Source organism: Phacochoerus africanus, chromosome 11 (assembly GCF_016906955.1).
Source record: "Phacochoerus africanus isolate WHEZ1 chromosome 11, ROS_Pafr_v1, whole genome shotgun sequence".
NCBI classification, from domain to species: Eukaryota; Metazoa; Chordata; class Mammalia; order Artiodactyla; family Suidae; genus Phacochoerus; species Phacochoerus africanus.
In genome coordinates, this window is record NC_062554.1 from 95,829,942 (window position 1) to 95,844,224 (window position 14,283).

A 14,283-nucleotide genomic window follows, 5' to 3' on the forward strand; every position below is an offset into this window, starting at 1 on the left:
GACATAAATCATAACAATATTTTCATAGATCAGTCTCCCAAGGCAAAATAATTAAAAACAAAAATAAACAGGACCTAATCAAACTGAAAAGCTTTTCCACAGCAAAGGAAGCCATCAACAAAATGGAAAGACAACCTACAGAATGGTGAAAGTATTTGAAGATGTGACTGACAGTGTAATATCCAAAATATACAAATAGCTCATACAACTCATTATAAAAAAAAAAACGATCAAAAATAGAAGATCTAAATAGACATTTCTCCAAAGAAGACCTACAGATGGCCAACAGCCACATGAAAAGATGCTCAACATCACCAATTACAGAGAATTGCACAGAAAACCACAATGAGCAAAACCTCACACTGGTCAGAATAGCTATCATCAAAAAGTCTACAAATAATAAATGCTGGAGAGTGTTTGTGGAAAAGGGAACCCACCTACACTGTTCATGGAAAGGTAAATTGATACAATCACTATGGAGAACAGTATGGAAGTTCCTTAAAAAATTAAAAATAGAGTTACCATATAATCCACCATTCCTACTCCTGGGCATATATCTGGACAAGATGAAAACTCTAGTTTGAAAAGATACATTCATGACAGTGTTCATAGAAGTACAGTTTACAGTAGCCAAGACATGGAAATAACCCAATGCCCACCAGCAGAAAATTTGGCTTAGTAAACCATTAAAAAATGTGGCATATGGTATATGCAATGGAATATTACTCAGTCATAAATGAAATATTGCCATTTGCAATATAGATGGATTATCATGCTAAATGGAATAAGTCAGACAAAGACATGATGTCACTTACATCTGCAATCTACAAAAAAATACAAATGAATATTACGAAACAGAAACGAATACATAGAAAACAAATTTATGGTTACTAATGGGGAAAAGGAGCAAGCAGAAGGATAAATTTAGACTATGGGATTAACATATACACAGTACTATATACAAAATAGTAAACCAATAAGGGCTTACTGTGTAGCACAGTGACCTCAATATTTTGTAATAATCTATAAGGGAAAATCTGAAAAAGAATCTGAAAAAGAATATACACATTTATATTTCTGAATCACTTTATGCTTTGCTATACATCTCAAACTAACAGACATTATAAATCAACTGTACTTAAATTTTTCAAAACAGTGATAGGGGATCAAAAAGGAGAGAAGAATTAATCTGGTGAGAAAGATCAAGGAAAGCTTCAGAAAAGAAATGACACACAAACTGTGAAATGAAATGTAAGAGAAATTTGCCCAGATGTAATAATAGAAGTGCAATCTGGGCAAAAGGAATAAGGAGAATTGAGGAAAGGTGTGAAAATGTTTTTATTTAGGAATAGGTATTTCAAATGGAAAGAACATGGAATTCATAAAGAATAGTAAAATATCCCTCTGTTATCAGCCAAAATGGTGCATTTGTTTGTTTATTTTCCTGGATTTTGCTTTGTTGCCCTCTGGTTGTAGCGTACATTCTCATCACTGGCACAAGGTGCCATTCACTCTGCTTCTTTTTACCCCATCCGCTTGCTCGCTCTACCTATCTTCCTCCTTAATGTTGACGTCTTTCATTTTTACTTAAGTGAAGTCAGTCATGAACACTGTCCCCACCACCACTTTCATATTTATCTTCATGCCATAACCTGCTCATTAGTTCAACTGATCACACTTGAGCTGGAATTCAGAATTCTGCAGATGAATGGCTAAGAGAAGGTGGTTTCATCAGGTTGACTCCTCTGTTTCTCATATTTCACCTACCTTCAGCATTACTTCACCCACCTAGTATTAGACTGCTAGGCCGTGGGTTCCAACACTGCCTCACTAATTAGCAACGTGACCCAACAACAGAATGTCAACAAAGATAGCACTGAAATAGGACGCTTGTATTCACTCAGTGCACACTCTAGATGGAGTACTTCACAGCTAAACAGCGATGCACTGAGGTTAGCACACAGAGTTGACAGGCAAAGATTCCTATCTTTTTTAAACAAACAAAAAAGTTTATTTTTTAAAAAAAGAGAGAGCCACATCTTGAATCTGTCAACCCCACCCCACCGTTATATTATACTGTCAAGTTTTTTTTCTCCTATAACAAAAGAATGTATTTCATTTCCTTTAATCTAAACATTATACTTATAGACATAGTGTTTATTTATATAATACCTAAGCAAAAATTTTCATAAATGTGTTCAAGTTTGGGTAATTTTGAAGTTTCAATTTCCATCCTCTCTCTGTAAATGTCAGTGAGGAAATAGACCTCAAGTAAATATATTTTTAAAAATCCATGTTATTTGTGCAGCCTACTTCTTAATGTTTTGATTGTTTTGTTGATAACTAAGTCCAGAAAGGCTTAAGCTTTTTTTAGATAGTCTTGTGTCTCAAAATCAAACAGCTTTTCCACTTTAGGATTTGAATACTACACTTCAATTTTTAGGGCATTTGCATCTTTGAATGTCCAAAAAAAAAAGAATGACAGTTTCATTAGTCCTCTAATATTTTTTTGTCTTTTTTTTTGTCTTTTTTTTTGTTGTTGTTGTTGTTGTTGTTGTCCTCTAATATTTTTGTTTTGATCTGCAATGATTTAAATTGCTAATAAATGTCAACAAATTAATACAGATGTCCACATGCCATTTAATAAATTTAACTTGATTTTAGATACTAAAAATGGTACATTTATGTTGCATTGATGGCATGTACCAATTTTAGAAACATTGTTCATTTTCTTCTTTGCAGTACTTTTGATTCTAAGAGTATGTTTGTAGAAATTAATTTCACTGTATTTGTCTCAGGAAGCAGACTAATTTTACTGCTAGTGAATATTATGCAGCATCAGAAATGAAATCTGGCATCCATATGGAAAAAGCATACTATTTAAAAGCATATTGAATTCTTACATTTATGAAATATTCATTCAGAAAAGCATCAGTAAATACTCATCCCAAGATAATTACATTTTGACCAAAACAGTAGTTCAGTCATTAGCTTTAGAAACTTGTCTTTATTGTTTTCTCCTTTAACTTCTTCAGTCTAGAATTTTAAAAATAAAACAAAAAAAATACACATACCCTAGATTACAAAATCCCTAGTAATTCAAAAACTAACATATCCTGTTCCTTTCCTTGGATACTGGAATGTAATTTGCAATTGTTTCCATACTGGTTTCTTTCAAAGCCCCTCTTTGACATTAGACAGTGCTTATTACAACTATGTCATATCAGGTAGCTCAGTATTCCTCATTAAGAAGTAATATTCTTGGAGTTCACCTCATGGCCCAGTGGAAACAAATCTGACTAGGAACCATGAGTTTTCAGGTTTGATCCCCAGCCTCACTCAGTGGGTTAAGGATCCAGTGTTCCCTTGAGCTGTGGTGTAGGTCGCAGATGCGGCTCAGATCTGGCGTTGCTATGGCTGTGGTGTAGGCTGGCAGCTACAGCTCTGATCAGATCCCTAGCCTGCAAATCTCTATATGCCTTGGGTGCGGCCCTAAAAAGACAAAAGACAAAAGACAAAAAAAAAAAGAAGTAATATTCTTGAACTTCTTTAAAGGAAATGTTTATACATTTTTATAAAATTATCTGATTGATATCAGTGCATATCAAACCTAAGAGCAGAAACTCTGTGACATATTGCATTATAATCTATGAAATAAATTATTAAAGTATGAAGTAAAAGCAATATAAGTAGAAGTTTAAAAGCATTAATAAAGGTTTACCAAAGCTTCTGCTTAGTGATTGTAATATTACATACTGCCAAGCAGTAGCTTTAGTAAGCTTTTATTACTAAATAAATAATAGTTTAATAACATGAACTAATGTTCAAGCTATTTTTCTGATCTCATTTAATCCTTCTTATATGAAGCAGGGCAATTTTATTATCCTAACTTTGCAGGAAAGAAAAGTAATAACTGGCTTATTTTAGATCTAACATTTAGATTTATTAATTAATAATTTAGATCTAATATGTTAAAACATTAACTTTTTAAACTCCAGGTTACAATCTGGTTATTTGATCCAATTAGAAAAGAAACTTTTTATCACCATATTGCATCATTTAGTGAAAAAAGTAACTATTAAACTTTTAATAAATTACCACTTCAAAAGCATTATTTTAGTTTAGAGCATCCAAAAATAATGTACATTCAAGGAAACAGACACTGCTAGTCTGCATGCTGGTGCTGCAGAGACACTGCTGATCCCTTTATACCACCGAGAATAACCAATACAAAATTAGCTTTCTTCACATATTTGATTATGTGACAGACAGAAATAAGAAAAAATATTTTTAGAATCATATATGCATTCATAAAAATCTGTATTTATAAATGAAAATAATTTTGTTAGAAAATACCTTAATTCTTAATACTTTTGAATACTTTTGTAAGAAATAATAGCCTTACACAATATTTTAACATATCAAGGACAATATCTGATAAGCAAACTTCAAAAATTTTAGTATTTTCCTAAAATATGTAGCTAGAAAAACTTTATACTTTTCACTGAATTGCTATCTCCTAATATGTAATAATTATCAATACCTTATATCAATAAATAACAGAAGAAATTCTATATAGATTCTCATTCTTCAACAGTAGTAATTATAATTATCCCATGTACATAAATTTAAGTTAAATATATACAATTTTTGAAATATATGATGTTCTTACTTAGTGTGTATATCTAGATAATTTAATTTTAAAATATCAAAGTATAACATAAAATTTCAGAATTTCTAGATTGTATAGATGATGTTTTGCTGAAGTTCTAAATTCTTCAGTCTGCCACATGGTTTTTAAGTTTCCCAGTCCCATCCATTAGTTGAGCAGTCCTTGGTCAATGGACTGTCCCAGTGGAAATAAATTGTAGGAGACACAATTTCCTTTGGAAATGTAACATTTGGATCTTAATTGTATATTTAAAAATGGTACCCCCAAAAGTCAGATTTGTTCTCAGTATTCATTAGGTTATCTGGACCATTTAGAAGATTATCTCAAAATCCAAGATTTCATATTAAATAAAGATTAAAATTGTCAGTTTTGCATCTCTCTCATTTTCAGGTAGTTACTCTGTCACTTCTGTACCGTATAGTATCTCACAGTTTTGTCATTTAATTAAAATATCTTTTGAAAACTAGGTCAAAAGTAATGTTTAAAAAGTATTTCCATATTATAAGGATGTTATGTTCTCAGAAAAAAATAGCCTCAAGTGAGGAAAAGCTTACTTATTGCCTCCTACTACCACTTCTAAAATTTTGTGATGAAATCATAACTTAAAATAAACAAACAACAAAAGCTCTTGTGTTTTGAAGGTCTTGCCATCTTCTCATCATTTTTTTTAAACTTTTAAAAATTAAATACTAATTTCCCTGATTTTCTTCCATCTTCCATAGTTTCAGGAACATCTCTCCTTCCAGTTAGCAATCCATCTTACAAAATTCGCATCATCACTGAAGACTCACCAACACCTTGATTCCACAGTGAATTGACATATTTCTCCATTCTACCCTCGGTCATCAACCAGAGACCAGGAAGGTTTTAATGGCTCGTAAATATAAAATTTCAAGGATAAGGACATTAGCTCTGGCTAGATCAAGATAAATAGAGCACAGTTTCCAGAAAGTGGGCATCTAGACCTCAGACCATTTGTATTGCATGTGTTGAGTGCATCCTAAGGTACAGACACCATGTGCTGTACTTGGAAAGTACAAAGAAAGATGAAACTTAGTCTCGGATTTTGAGAAACTTCCAAGCACCAAATACCAAAGAAAGCATGGCAAATACCATAAATGGGGTATACTAATGTTAACAGTAGCAGTCATAATAGTTATAGTATACTGGTAATAGTAATATTAAGTGTTTATAACATTATTTTCTTCACTAAGTGCTTTATTTGTATTTCATTATTTAATTAATAGTAGATCTGTACAGGAAGTTCCTATTGTGGCTCAGCAGTAAGGGGCCTGACTCGTATCCATGAGGATGTGGGTTCGATCCCTGGCCTTGCTCAGTGGGTTATGGATCCAGTGTGGCCATGAGCTGTGATATAGGTCGAAGATGTGGCTCGGATCCTGCATTGTTGTGGTGTAGGCTGGCAGCTGTATCTCCAATTCGACCCCTAGCCTAGGAACCTCCATCTGCCACAAGTGCAGCCCTAAAAAGCAAAAGCAAAAAACAAACAAACAAACAAACATAAACCAACTCTACAAACTCTACGTTTATCCCAATTTAATCAATACAGAAACTGTGGTACAGAGTGGTTAAACAACTGATTACCCAATTCACACAACCAAAAGCTATAGAGATCCAGTTCTTGTCCAAGTACTACTCCTGTTTACTTGTGTTTCTACAAAGATAAGTATTTATTATAAATATTATTTAAGGGATCATGCTTTACAGGAAGAACAAGTATGTCAAGAAGTCTGAGAAGATGAAGGAGGGAACAAGTTCTGGTTTGACAAAGGAAAGACATCTCTTTCATAAGACAAGATAGACAATCAAAGGGCTTTACAGGCCAGCAAACCTGGTTTGAATGCCAGGTCTGCTCTATTACTTGCTGGGTGTCTTTGAACTTTTTTTTCTTTTTACTTCTCTAGCCCTTAGTTCTCCCATCTATAAAATAGATAACACATCGATTTCATAGAGTTGGGGTACTAATTAACATTGATATGTTACCTGCTGCTAACACCAGTCATACATTCATTTTTCTCTATTTCTGTCCTAATGATGAAGAAAAAGATGTTCTTTCTTGTTAAAAAAAATGAATAAACAAAATGCTCTTGATCATATACTGCCACTCTCTCTAGTCATTCATCCCTCCACCTCTTGTCTCAGACTCTGGAATGGACAATTCCTCCCTCTTCCAGTCTTAATAATTGTAACAATGACAATAATTTCCCTCTTCTACTCTTCATTTGAGCACTTCTCTCCTTCTTTTGTTTTTGCTTTTTAGGGCTGCACCTGTGACATATGGAGGTTCCCAGGCTAGGGGTTGAATTGGAGCTACAGCTGCAGGCCTACGCCACAGCCACAGCAATGCAGGATCCCAGCTGCATATGCAACCTATGTCATAGCCACAGCAATGCTGGACCCTTAACCCTCTAAGCAAGGCCAGGTTTGGAATCCTCAACATCATGGATACTTGTCAGATTTGTTTCTGCTGAGCCACAACGGGAACTCCCCATTTGAGCACTTTCTACCGCCTTTTCCCCAAGAATTCTCCTAAGAAATTCTAAGGGACTCACAATGAAAGATAAATAACTTATGTGTTTGATTTTCTTCCTCATTTAAAACCTCATTAAATTAAGTTGGCAAAAGATTTATCTTAATTTTCATCTATATCAACTTTTAAATTTGGTCTTTAGGGCTACTGTCTGGCTGCCATCATCATCATCATCCCAAAGTATGTATGTATTCTAAAGGTGAACTGACCAATTTTTCTGTACTGAGTAATCACTTGTTTATGTGTGTGTGTGTGTGTGTTTACTGTGTATGTACTATGTATGTATATTACATACACACGTATGTATATACACACATACATACACACATCAGCTTCCAAAGTTAGCATTTTCAAGCTTAGAAAGCAGAGATTTCTCTATACATTATTTCATAAACTATCTTCCAGAAAACAAAATAATTCTTATATAGTCTCGAAAATAAACTATATTGCATTGTGTTTTAACTATGAAAAATCTTGAGACATATTGTGAGCAATCACGTGCTGATAAAGAACTTTCAAAAATAGAATCAGAGTTAAAAACTACATAGTATAGGGAGTTCCCGTCGTGGCGCAGTGGTTAACAAATCCGACTAGGAACCATGAGGTTGCGGGTTCGGTCCCTGCCCTTGCTCAGTGGGTTAAGGATCCGGCATTGCTGTGAGCTGTGGTGTATGTTGCAGACGCGGCTTGGATCCTGAGTTGCTGTGGCTCTGGCGTAGGCTGGTGGCTACAGCTTCGATTCGACCCCTAGCCTGGGAACCTCCATATGCTGCAGGAACGGCCCAAAGAAATAGCAAAAAGACAAAAAAAACACAAAACTACATAGTATAGAAGAAATTATATTTCTTGTAATAAGATATAATTTACAGGAAGAAAATATAAGAACAGGCATTTACTCATAGTCTCTAAAGAACACATGAAAAAGAGCACTACCATAATTCACACCTAGAAAGATAATAATTTATGCAAAATCACCCCCTTTAAAAAGTAGAGATGAAAAGAGATATGACACCTCAAAACCCTGCCAAGCTAAGGATAAACATAAGAAATAAACCATATGTGTTGTGGGAGGCAAATCCACAAAGAAACTGTTAGGCAAAAATAAGACCAAACATGACATGGTCCAGATGTTCACTAATATGAAGGTCTCAGCAAAATCTGATGGACCTCAAGGTCTGCTAAGAAAGGATAAATGTTCCAAAAGTGTGAACATTGATTGGCTTCAGTTGTTTGGTATTTTTTTAAATAATCACTTTTTGTTTTGAAGTATTGTCATCCCTCAGCTCTATCGTGGAAGTTGATATAAAGCAGCATAAAGAGATAAAATAATAATGTGGGCTTTGAAGTGGAATTATTCTATTCATGTGAACCTCAAGAGACAATTTGGGCTGGTCCCTAGAAAAGACTACTGTATACATTAGACAAGCTGGAAAAGGGGAAAAATAACGACTATACAAAAGTATTTTATACTGTCTTAAAAGAGCATTGCGTTCAAAACTCAGTGGGCATTATGCACATTCAAGGTAGCACTGAAAACAATTTTCAGAGAAAACTGAACTAGACTTTCTTTTATGCCTTAAGTCTAGGTCTAGTCTTCGGATATCTTTCTAGGCTCTGTATTTCTCAGTGCTTCTGATCAGTCCTGCTATGTTTAAATGTCTTGCACAGAATACAACACAGCTCAGCTTGTACACTCAACTTTGATTTATTGACCACATGATGTCATAACACATTTAACATAACATTAAGGGATGGGAAGATATTTTTCCAAAGAAATTTTAAGAGCATAAGGAGCAGAAAAAGTCTCAAACACCGTGAGAGTGAAGAAAGAATAGGAACTGGGGAGGCAAGGAAGAAAGTGCATTGATCTTCAAAGGAAGAAAAAGCATAAAGAAACACAGGTATCTCTTTCATCAATACTGCAAATATTTGGGTTCCTGTCTCCTTCCTCTTTTTATCTTTCTGGAGATCCCGATATTATGTGCTATTGACTTCTCTTTAACTTGTCTACTTTGGTCAACCATTCACTAAGTCCAGCTACTTGAAACACATGGTCAAAGTGTGAATGGTCAAAGTGTGAAACACATGGTCAAAGTGTGAATTCACTAAGTCCAGCTACTTGAAACACATGGTCAAAGAGTTCTGAATCAGAACTGCTGAATCAGTACTGGCATTTTAGCTCAATCCATGGATAATGCTTGAGCAGCAGTATTCTGTCTTATCCCTGTAGATTTATTTGGATCTCATTCTCTTTCAGGCATACAAATTTAGGTCTTTCTTCCTATATCATGGCTTATTTCTCAAGATTTCATGGGCCCAGTGGCTCCACACAGGCTTCCTTCCTCCTGTATTTGTCCTACAAAGGCTAAGCTGCCTCTGGGATCTGAGGGCCTGGGCCATTACCTAGCCCATTAATGAAGAGAAACCATTACATACTTCAAGAATGACTGTGATGGAAATTGACAGAAAGTTGTTGTGTCTTAAATAATATTTACCCATCAATGATATTGTTAGATTGGAAGTGGGGCAATTTTTACTTAGAAGGTATTTCTATTATTCTTTTTTTTTTGGTTTTTACGGCTGCATCCATGGCATATGGAAATTCCAAGGCTAGGGATTGAGTTGGAGCTGCAGTTGCCGGCCTACACCACAGCCATAGCAACTCAAGATCCAAGCCACCACGTCTGCAACCCACACAAGTTGATGGCAATGCCAGATCCCTGACCCACTAAGCGAGGCCAGGGATCAAACCTGCATCCTCATGGATACTAGTCGGATTTGTTTCTATTGCACCACAATGGGAACTCCCATTCAAGTTTTTTAAAGATATTTCTACTATTCTAATAGTATTTCTACTATTCAGATTTTTTAAAGTGTTGCTTACTGTGTTTGTTTACTTTAGGGGCTTTTTCCTTTTTGATAAAAAAAGAATATGGAAAACTTCAACTGTATAAACAGTTTAATTGAAGTTTTGAGTAACATTCTTAGGGAAGGGAGTGTAATGCAATGAGAGAGTATGCTTTATAAATAATATTGTCATCTCATTTCCTTTAGGTTTCCTAGGATAATGAAGGTACAAATTTTCCTGGAATGTTTCAGTATTAGGCTTCCTGAAATTTGGCAGCAGTGTGAGTGACTGCTTGAATTTCTCAACCATTTTTCCCAGTAATTCTATAGTATTTAAATTCAATAAAGAAAATATAGTAATTTAAATACTTCCTATAAATAGAACTACTAGGATTACCAAGAGGGAGTCTTTTTAAATTAAATATGCAATTTAGCAAAACAGTAATCAGAGGCTATTTCCTTAGAATATTTTGGTGCCATTAAATCCCAATAATGTGTAGAGCTAATACTTAAAAGCATAACCAGCTTTAACAGTATGTGCATGTGTACATGCCACATTTTTCTAAGATTTATTTTTCACTTGATCCTGGGTGGTCCTACTACTGCATTTTACACTACAGCCAACCGATCCCAAAGTTCAGGGTTATTGAAAAGCATCATAAATAAAATCCATGTGTGCATTGTTTAAGTACCAGATGATATTTACAAAAGTTTCAGCAGCTTTGCCAGCTCACTGCCAGCAAAAGTTACTGATGTCTTCCATGAGTTGTACAATCACAAATGTTTTTATAAGGTTGAATTCACCCTGATAATCTTTCCTGGCAAATTTTAGTAGAACTGTGAAGGAATGATATTATTTTTGTTATACTCACTGTTGCATGTCAGAAGCACCAGATACTGTTTAAAGTAGCCTTTGAACTTCTTGTTGGACTTCCCATTGTCACAGATCTGTACATTCTTAAGGAAAGACTATCTGTCCTTAAGAGAAATTCTCTATGCTATTGTTTGAAGTGAAAATAGTTTATTGATTAGCAGAAGCATGTGAGCCTAGTAAAAATCACTTGCAAAAAAAAAAAAACTATTTGGGACTGAAATATTGGAAGTTTCATGTCAATGAGATTTCAGGAAGCAGGGACTTTAAATTAAACCTCAAGGGAGTTTCCAGTCATGGAGTTTAAAACATGCAGTTTTCTCCTGAGCTCTCTGTAAATCATCTTAAAATACTGCTGATTTGCTAATGTGTAACACAGACTTCCAGATATTTCTTGGGGAAAAAGGATAAATTGGGAGCAATGGGAATGGGAATCTGGGGCAATTTGAGGTGCAGGAATGTTTCCAAAGCAGTTTTGACACACGAATTGAATAGTCATGAGGAGAAAATTAAGTCACTACTGAAGAGGTGCTAGTTTACTGTCCCAGAGTCATGAAATATAAGCATTTCATTTTGTACCATTGAGTATCAGCTTCTTGATAGGACTTAATATCAGGATATAATTTTATATTTTTATTTTTTATATTTATTTATTTGTTGTCTTTTTAGGGCTACACCCATGACACATGGAGGTTCCCAGGCTAGGGGTCTAATCGGAGCTACAGCTGCTGGCCTATACCACAGCCTTAGAAACGTGGGATCTGAGCTGCGTCTGGGACCTAAACCACAGCTCACGGCAATGCCGGATCCTTAACCCTCTGAGTGGGGCCAGGGATCAAACCTGTGTCCTCATGGATCCTAATTAGATTCATTTCTGCTGAGCCATGACGGGAACTCCTTTAGCATAAAGTGGTAATTCTTATATGAAGTCTCATATAGCATCAACAGCTATGTTGTTAGCCAAAATCAATGCTAAAGAATTAAAAAACCCAATTCTCCACTGATAGCAAATAACCAACTCCAGTATCAGGTCACTTTGGCAAATGTCTCAAGTTAGATTTCTGACAGTTTCCTTGAGGCTTTAGGAGCTGTTTCCTTGACCAGGTACAGTGAAGAATCCATGTTCCTTTACTGGTCAATTCCTGTGCTGATCACCGCAGAGTAGTGGCCAGTAGCTTATGACTTTTAAATATTATGTAAAGTGGTCAAGGTTTTAATTAGAAATGTTGGCAAATTGGGAGTTCCCCTTGTGGCTCAACAGTAACAAACCCGACTAGTATCCATGAAGATACAGGTTCTCTCCCTGGCCCTGCTCAGTGGGTTAAGGATCCAGCATTGCCCTGAGCTGTGGTGCAAGTCACAGACTGCTCAGATTTGGCATTGCTGTGTCTGTGGTGTAGGTTGGCAGCTGAAGCTCCAATTTGATCCCCAGCCTGGGAACTTCCGTATGCCATGGATGCAGGCCAAAAAAGAAATGTTGGCAAATTGTTCAGAGTGGCAGAACTAGGAGCCTCTTTATCCTTTCAGCATTGGGGCTGAAGGGAAGACCATGTAAGACAAGGGCAGAGGACTCTACTTTCAGAGAAAAAAGGATGTCTCCCCAATCCGAAGTGAAAGAGCTACATGTGGTTGAGGGGTCAGAGAAGGAAGCAGAAATTGGAAATGGGAAGAGAAGTGGGAAAGATGCAGAAGATTTCCTTCCTTTAGGAAATCTGAATTTTCAAAAGGAAAATTACAGTGAAGCTATAAGGAAGATTGTTTTAGATTTTGGGTTAATCTAAAAAGGACAAATTTAAAGGCTTAATTCAAAGAGAGGCTTGTTTAACTGGAAATGCAGATTTTCAAATCTTGTGTTTTTTATTTAGGTTCAAAAGAGCTGTGTACATGGGCACAGCTCATGTGCCCATGATTTTGTGTGTGTGTGATTTTGTGTGTGTGTGTGTCAGTTGAAACATGTCTAAACTAATAACTCTCTATTCAAACTTTAGAGCAGGTAACATGTATAACCCTATTTTCAAAGCTAAAATTGCTTATTGGGAATTTACAGTGTTTGGGTCTCAGGTACCTACGCACTTCCCCATCTTTGCATTTCATGCACCATCAGCCAATAGAGTTGAGTAGAACTCCTCTTTTACTGGAAATGTACACTCAGTAGAGAGAAATCCAACAGACCCACCTGTATCACCAAATTCCCAGGCAACTTGTTTGGAAAAATAAAGTAAGGTATGCCCCCTTCCAGGTGTAGGTTCCTCCTACAAAGCCATACCCCTCAACCTCTGTCTAGTGCCCCTCCTGCAACTGCCATCAGTTCCTGCTGCTCTTCTTCATCCAGCCCAACTCCAACCCTCCACTGCCACACATCTTTTCTAATCTCAAGCTGGCTGTGACACTATTACCTAAACTCCTTTAAGTGCCTCTCTGCAGACATTCACACAACCAGCGCTAGACCCTTACTCTAGGAAAACAGTCTCTGGAGCCACTCAGACACCATCCCAAGTTCTCTACTAACCTGGTCTTGCTACTCCTGACATATACTACTTCCTGGTGTGTACCAAAGAATTGAACTATAGAATAAGTCTACATAGAATTTTTTTCATTTCCTCAATAATCTCTTTTAAGAGTTTTAATTTAAACCCAAACAGATTTCAGGCAAGATGAAGATTTGTGTCCAAGATTGTCTTCTGTCCCACATGAGAGTACTCAAATGCAACTGTTTTCTCTCTCACTTCCAGGAGTGTAGTTCATAAAGAAGAAGGTGAAGTGGATCTTCAAATCTTTCTTCAAACTCCTTCCACCGATTACAGAGGAATAAAGGTAAACAAAGTCCCTTAGATATGCTGCAAATTCATATGACTGTTCCAAGATTTGAAAATATGACTCTAACAACTTTCCAGGTTGGGTTGTGCATTGTAACATAAGATAAATGCTTTAAGTGAGGGAATTTCAAAAAATCTGAGTGACACTATCAATTACTATAAGGGGAGTGCTTAGGTGTTAGGAAGGCTTTGTCCCAAATCTCATCCAGATTACTGCCTCTTCTGCCTGCCTGCAGTATTCACTTTGTTTCCATTATCTCTTTCCATGAGAGACCTTCTCATTTTTGCTCATAATTGTGGATACTGAGGCTCTTGTATTATGGTTATAATCTGAACCCACTTAAAAAATCATCCTATTTTCTATAATACATTCAAACCATGGCTACACTTTGATTATGTTAACTTTGAACTCTATTAATCAAACATAAATGCAAATGACAAACATCTATCGTATATTTAGAATACATAAAAAATCATAACAAAATAGACATTATGAAAGAATCAACAGGAGTTCCCCTTGTGGCTC

The 14,283-nt window shown here is 35.8% G+C and overlaps 1 protein-coding gene across 1 annotated transcript in view; it reads left to right on the forward strand.

Moving 5' to 3' along the window:
• Window positions 1-13,755, forward strand: part of SEMA3A (semaphorin 3A) — a 477,770-nt gene extending 464,015 nt beyond the window's left edge. Inside the window, exon 17 of the mRNA XM_047753061.1 lies at window positions 13,674-13,755. Coding sequence (XP_047609017.1) covers window positions 13,674-13,681 — 8 coding nt within the window. The 3' untranslated portion in view covers window positions 13,682-13,755. The remainder of the gene's footprint in view (window positions 1-13,673) is intronic.
• Window positions 13,756-14,283: the final 528 nt, after the last annotated feature.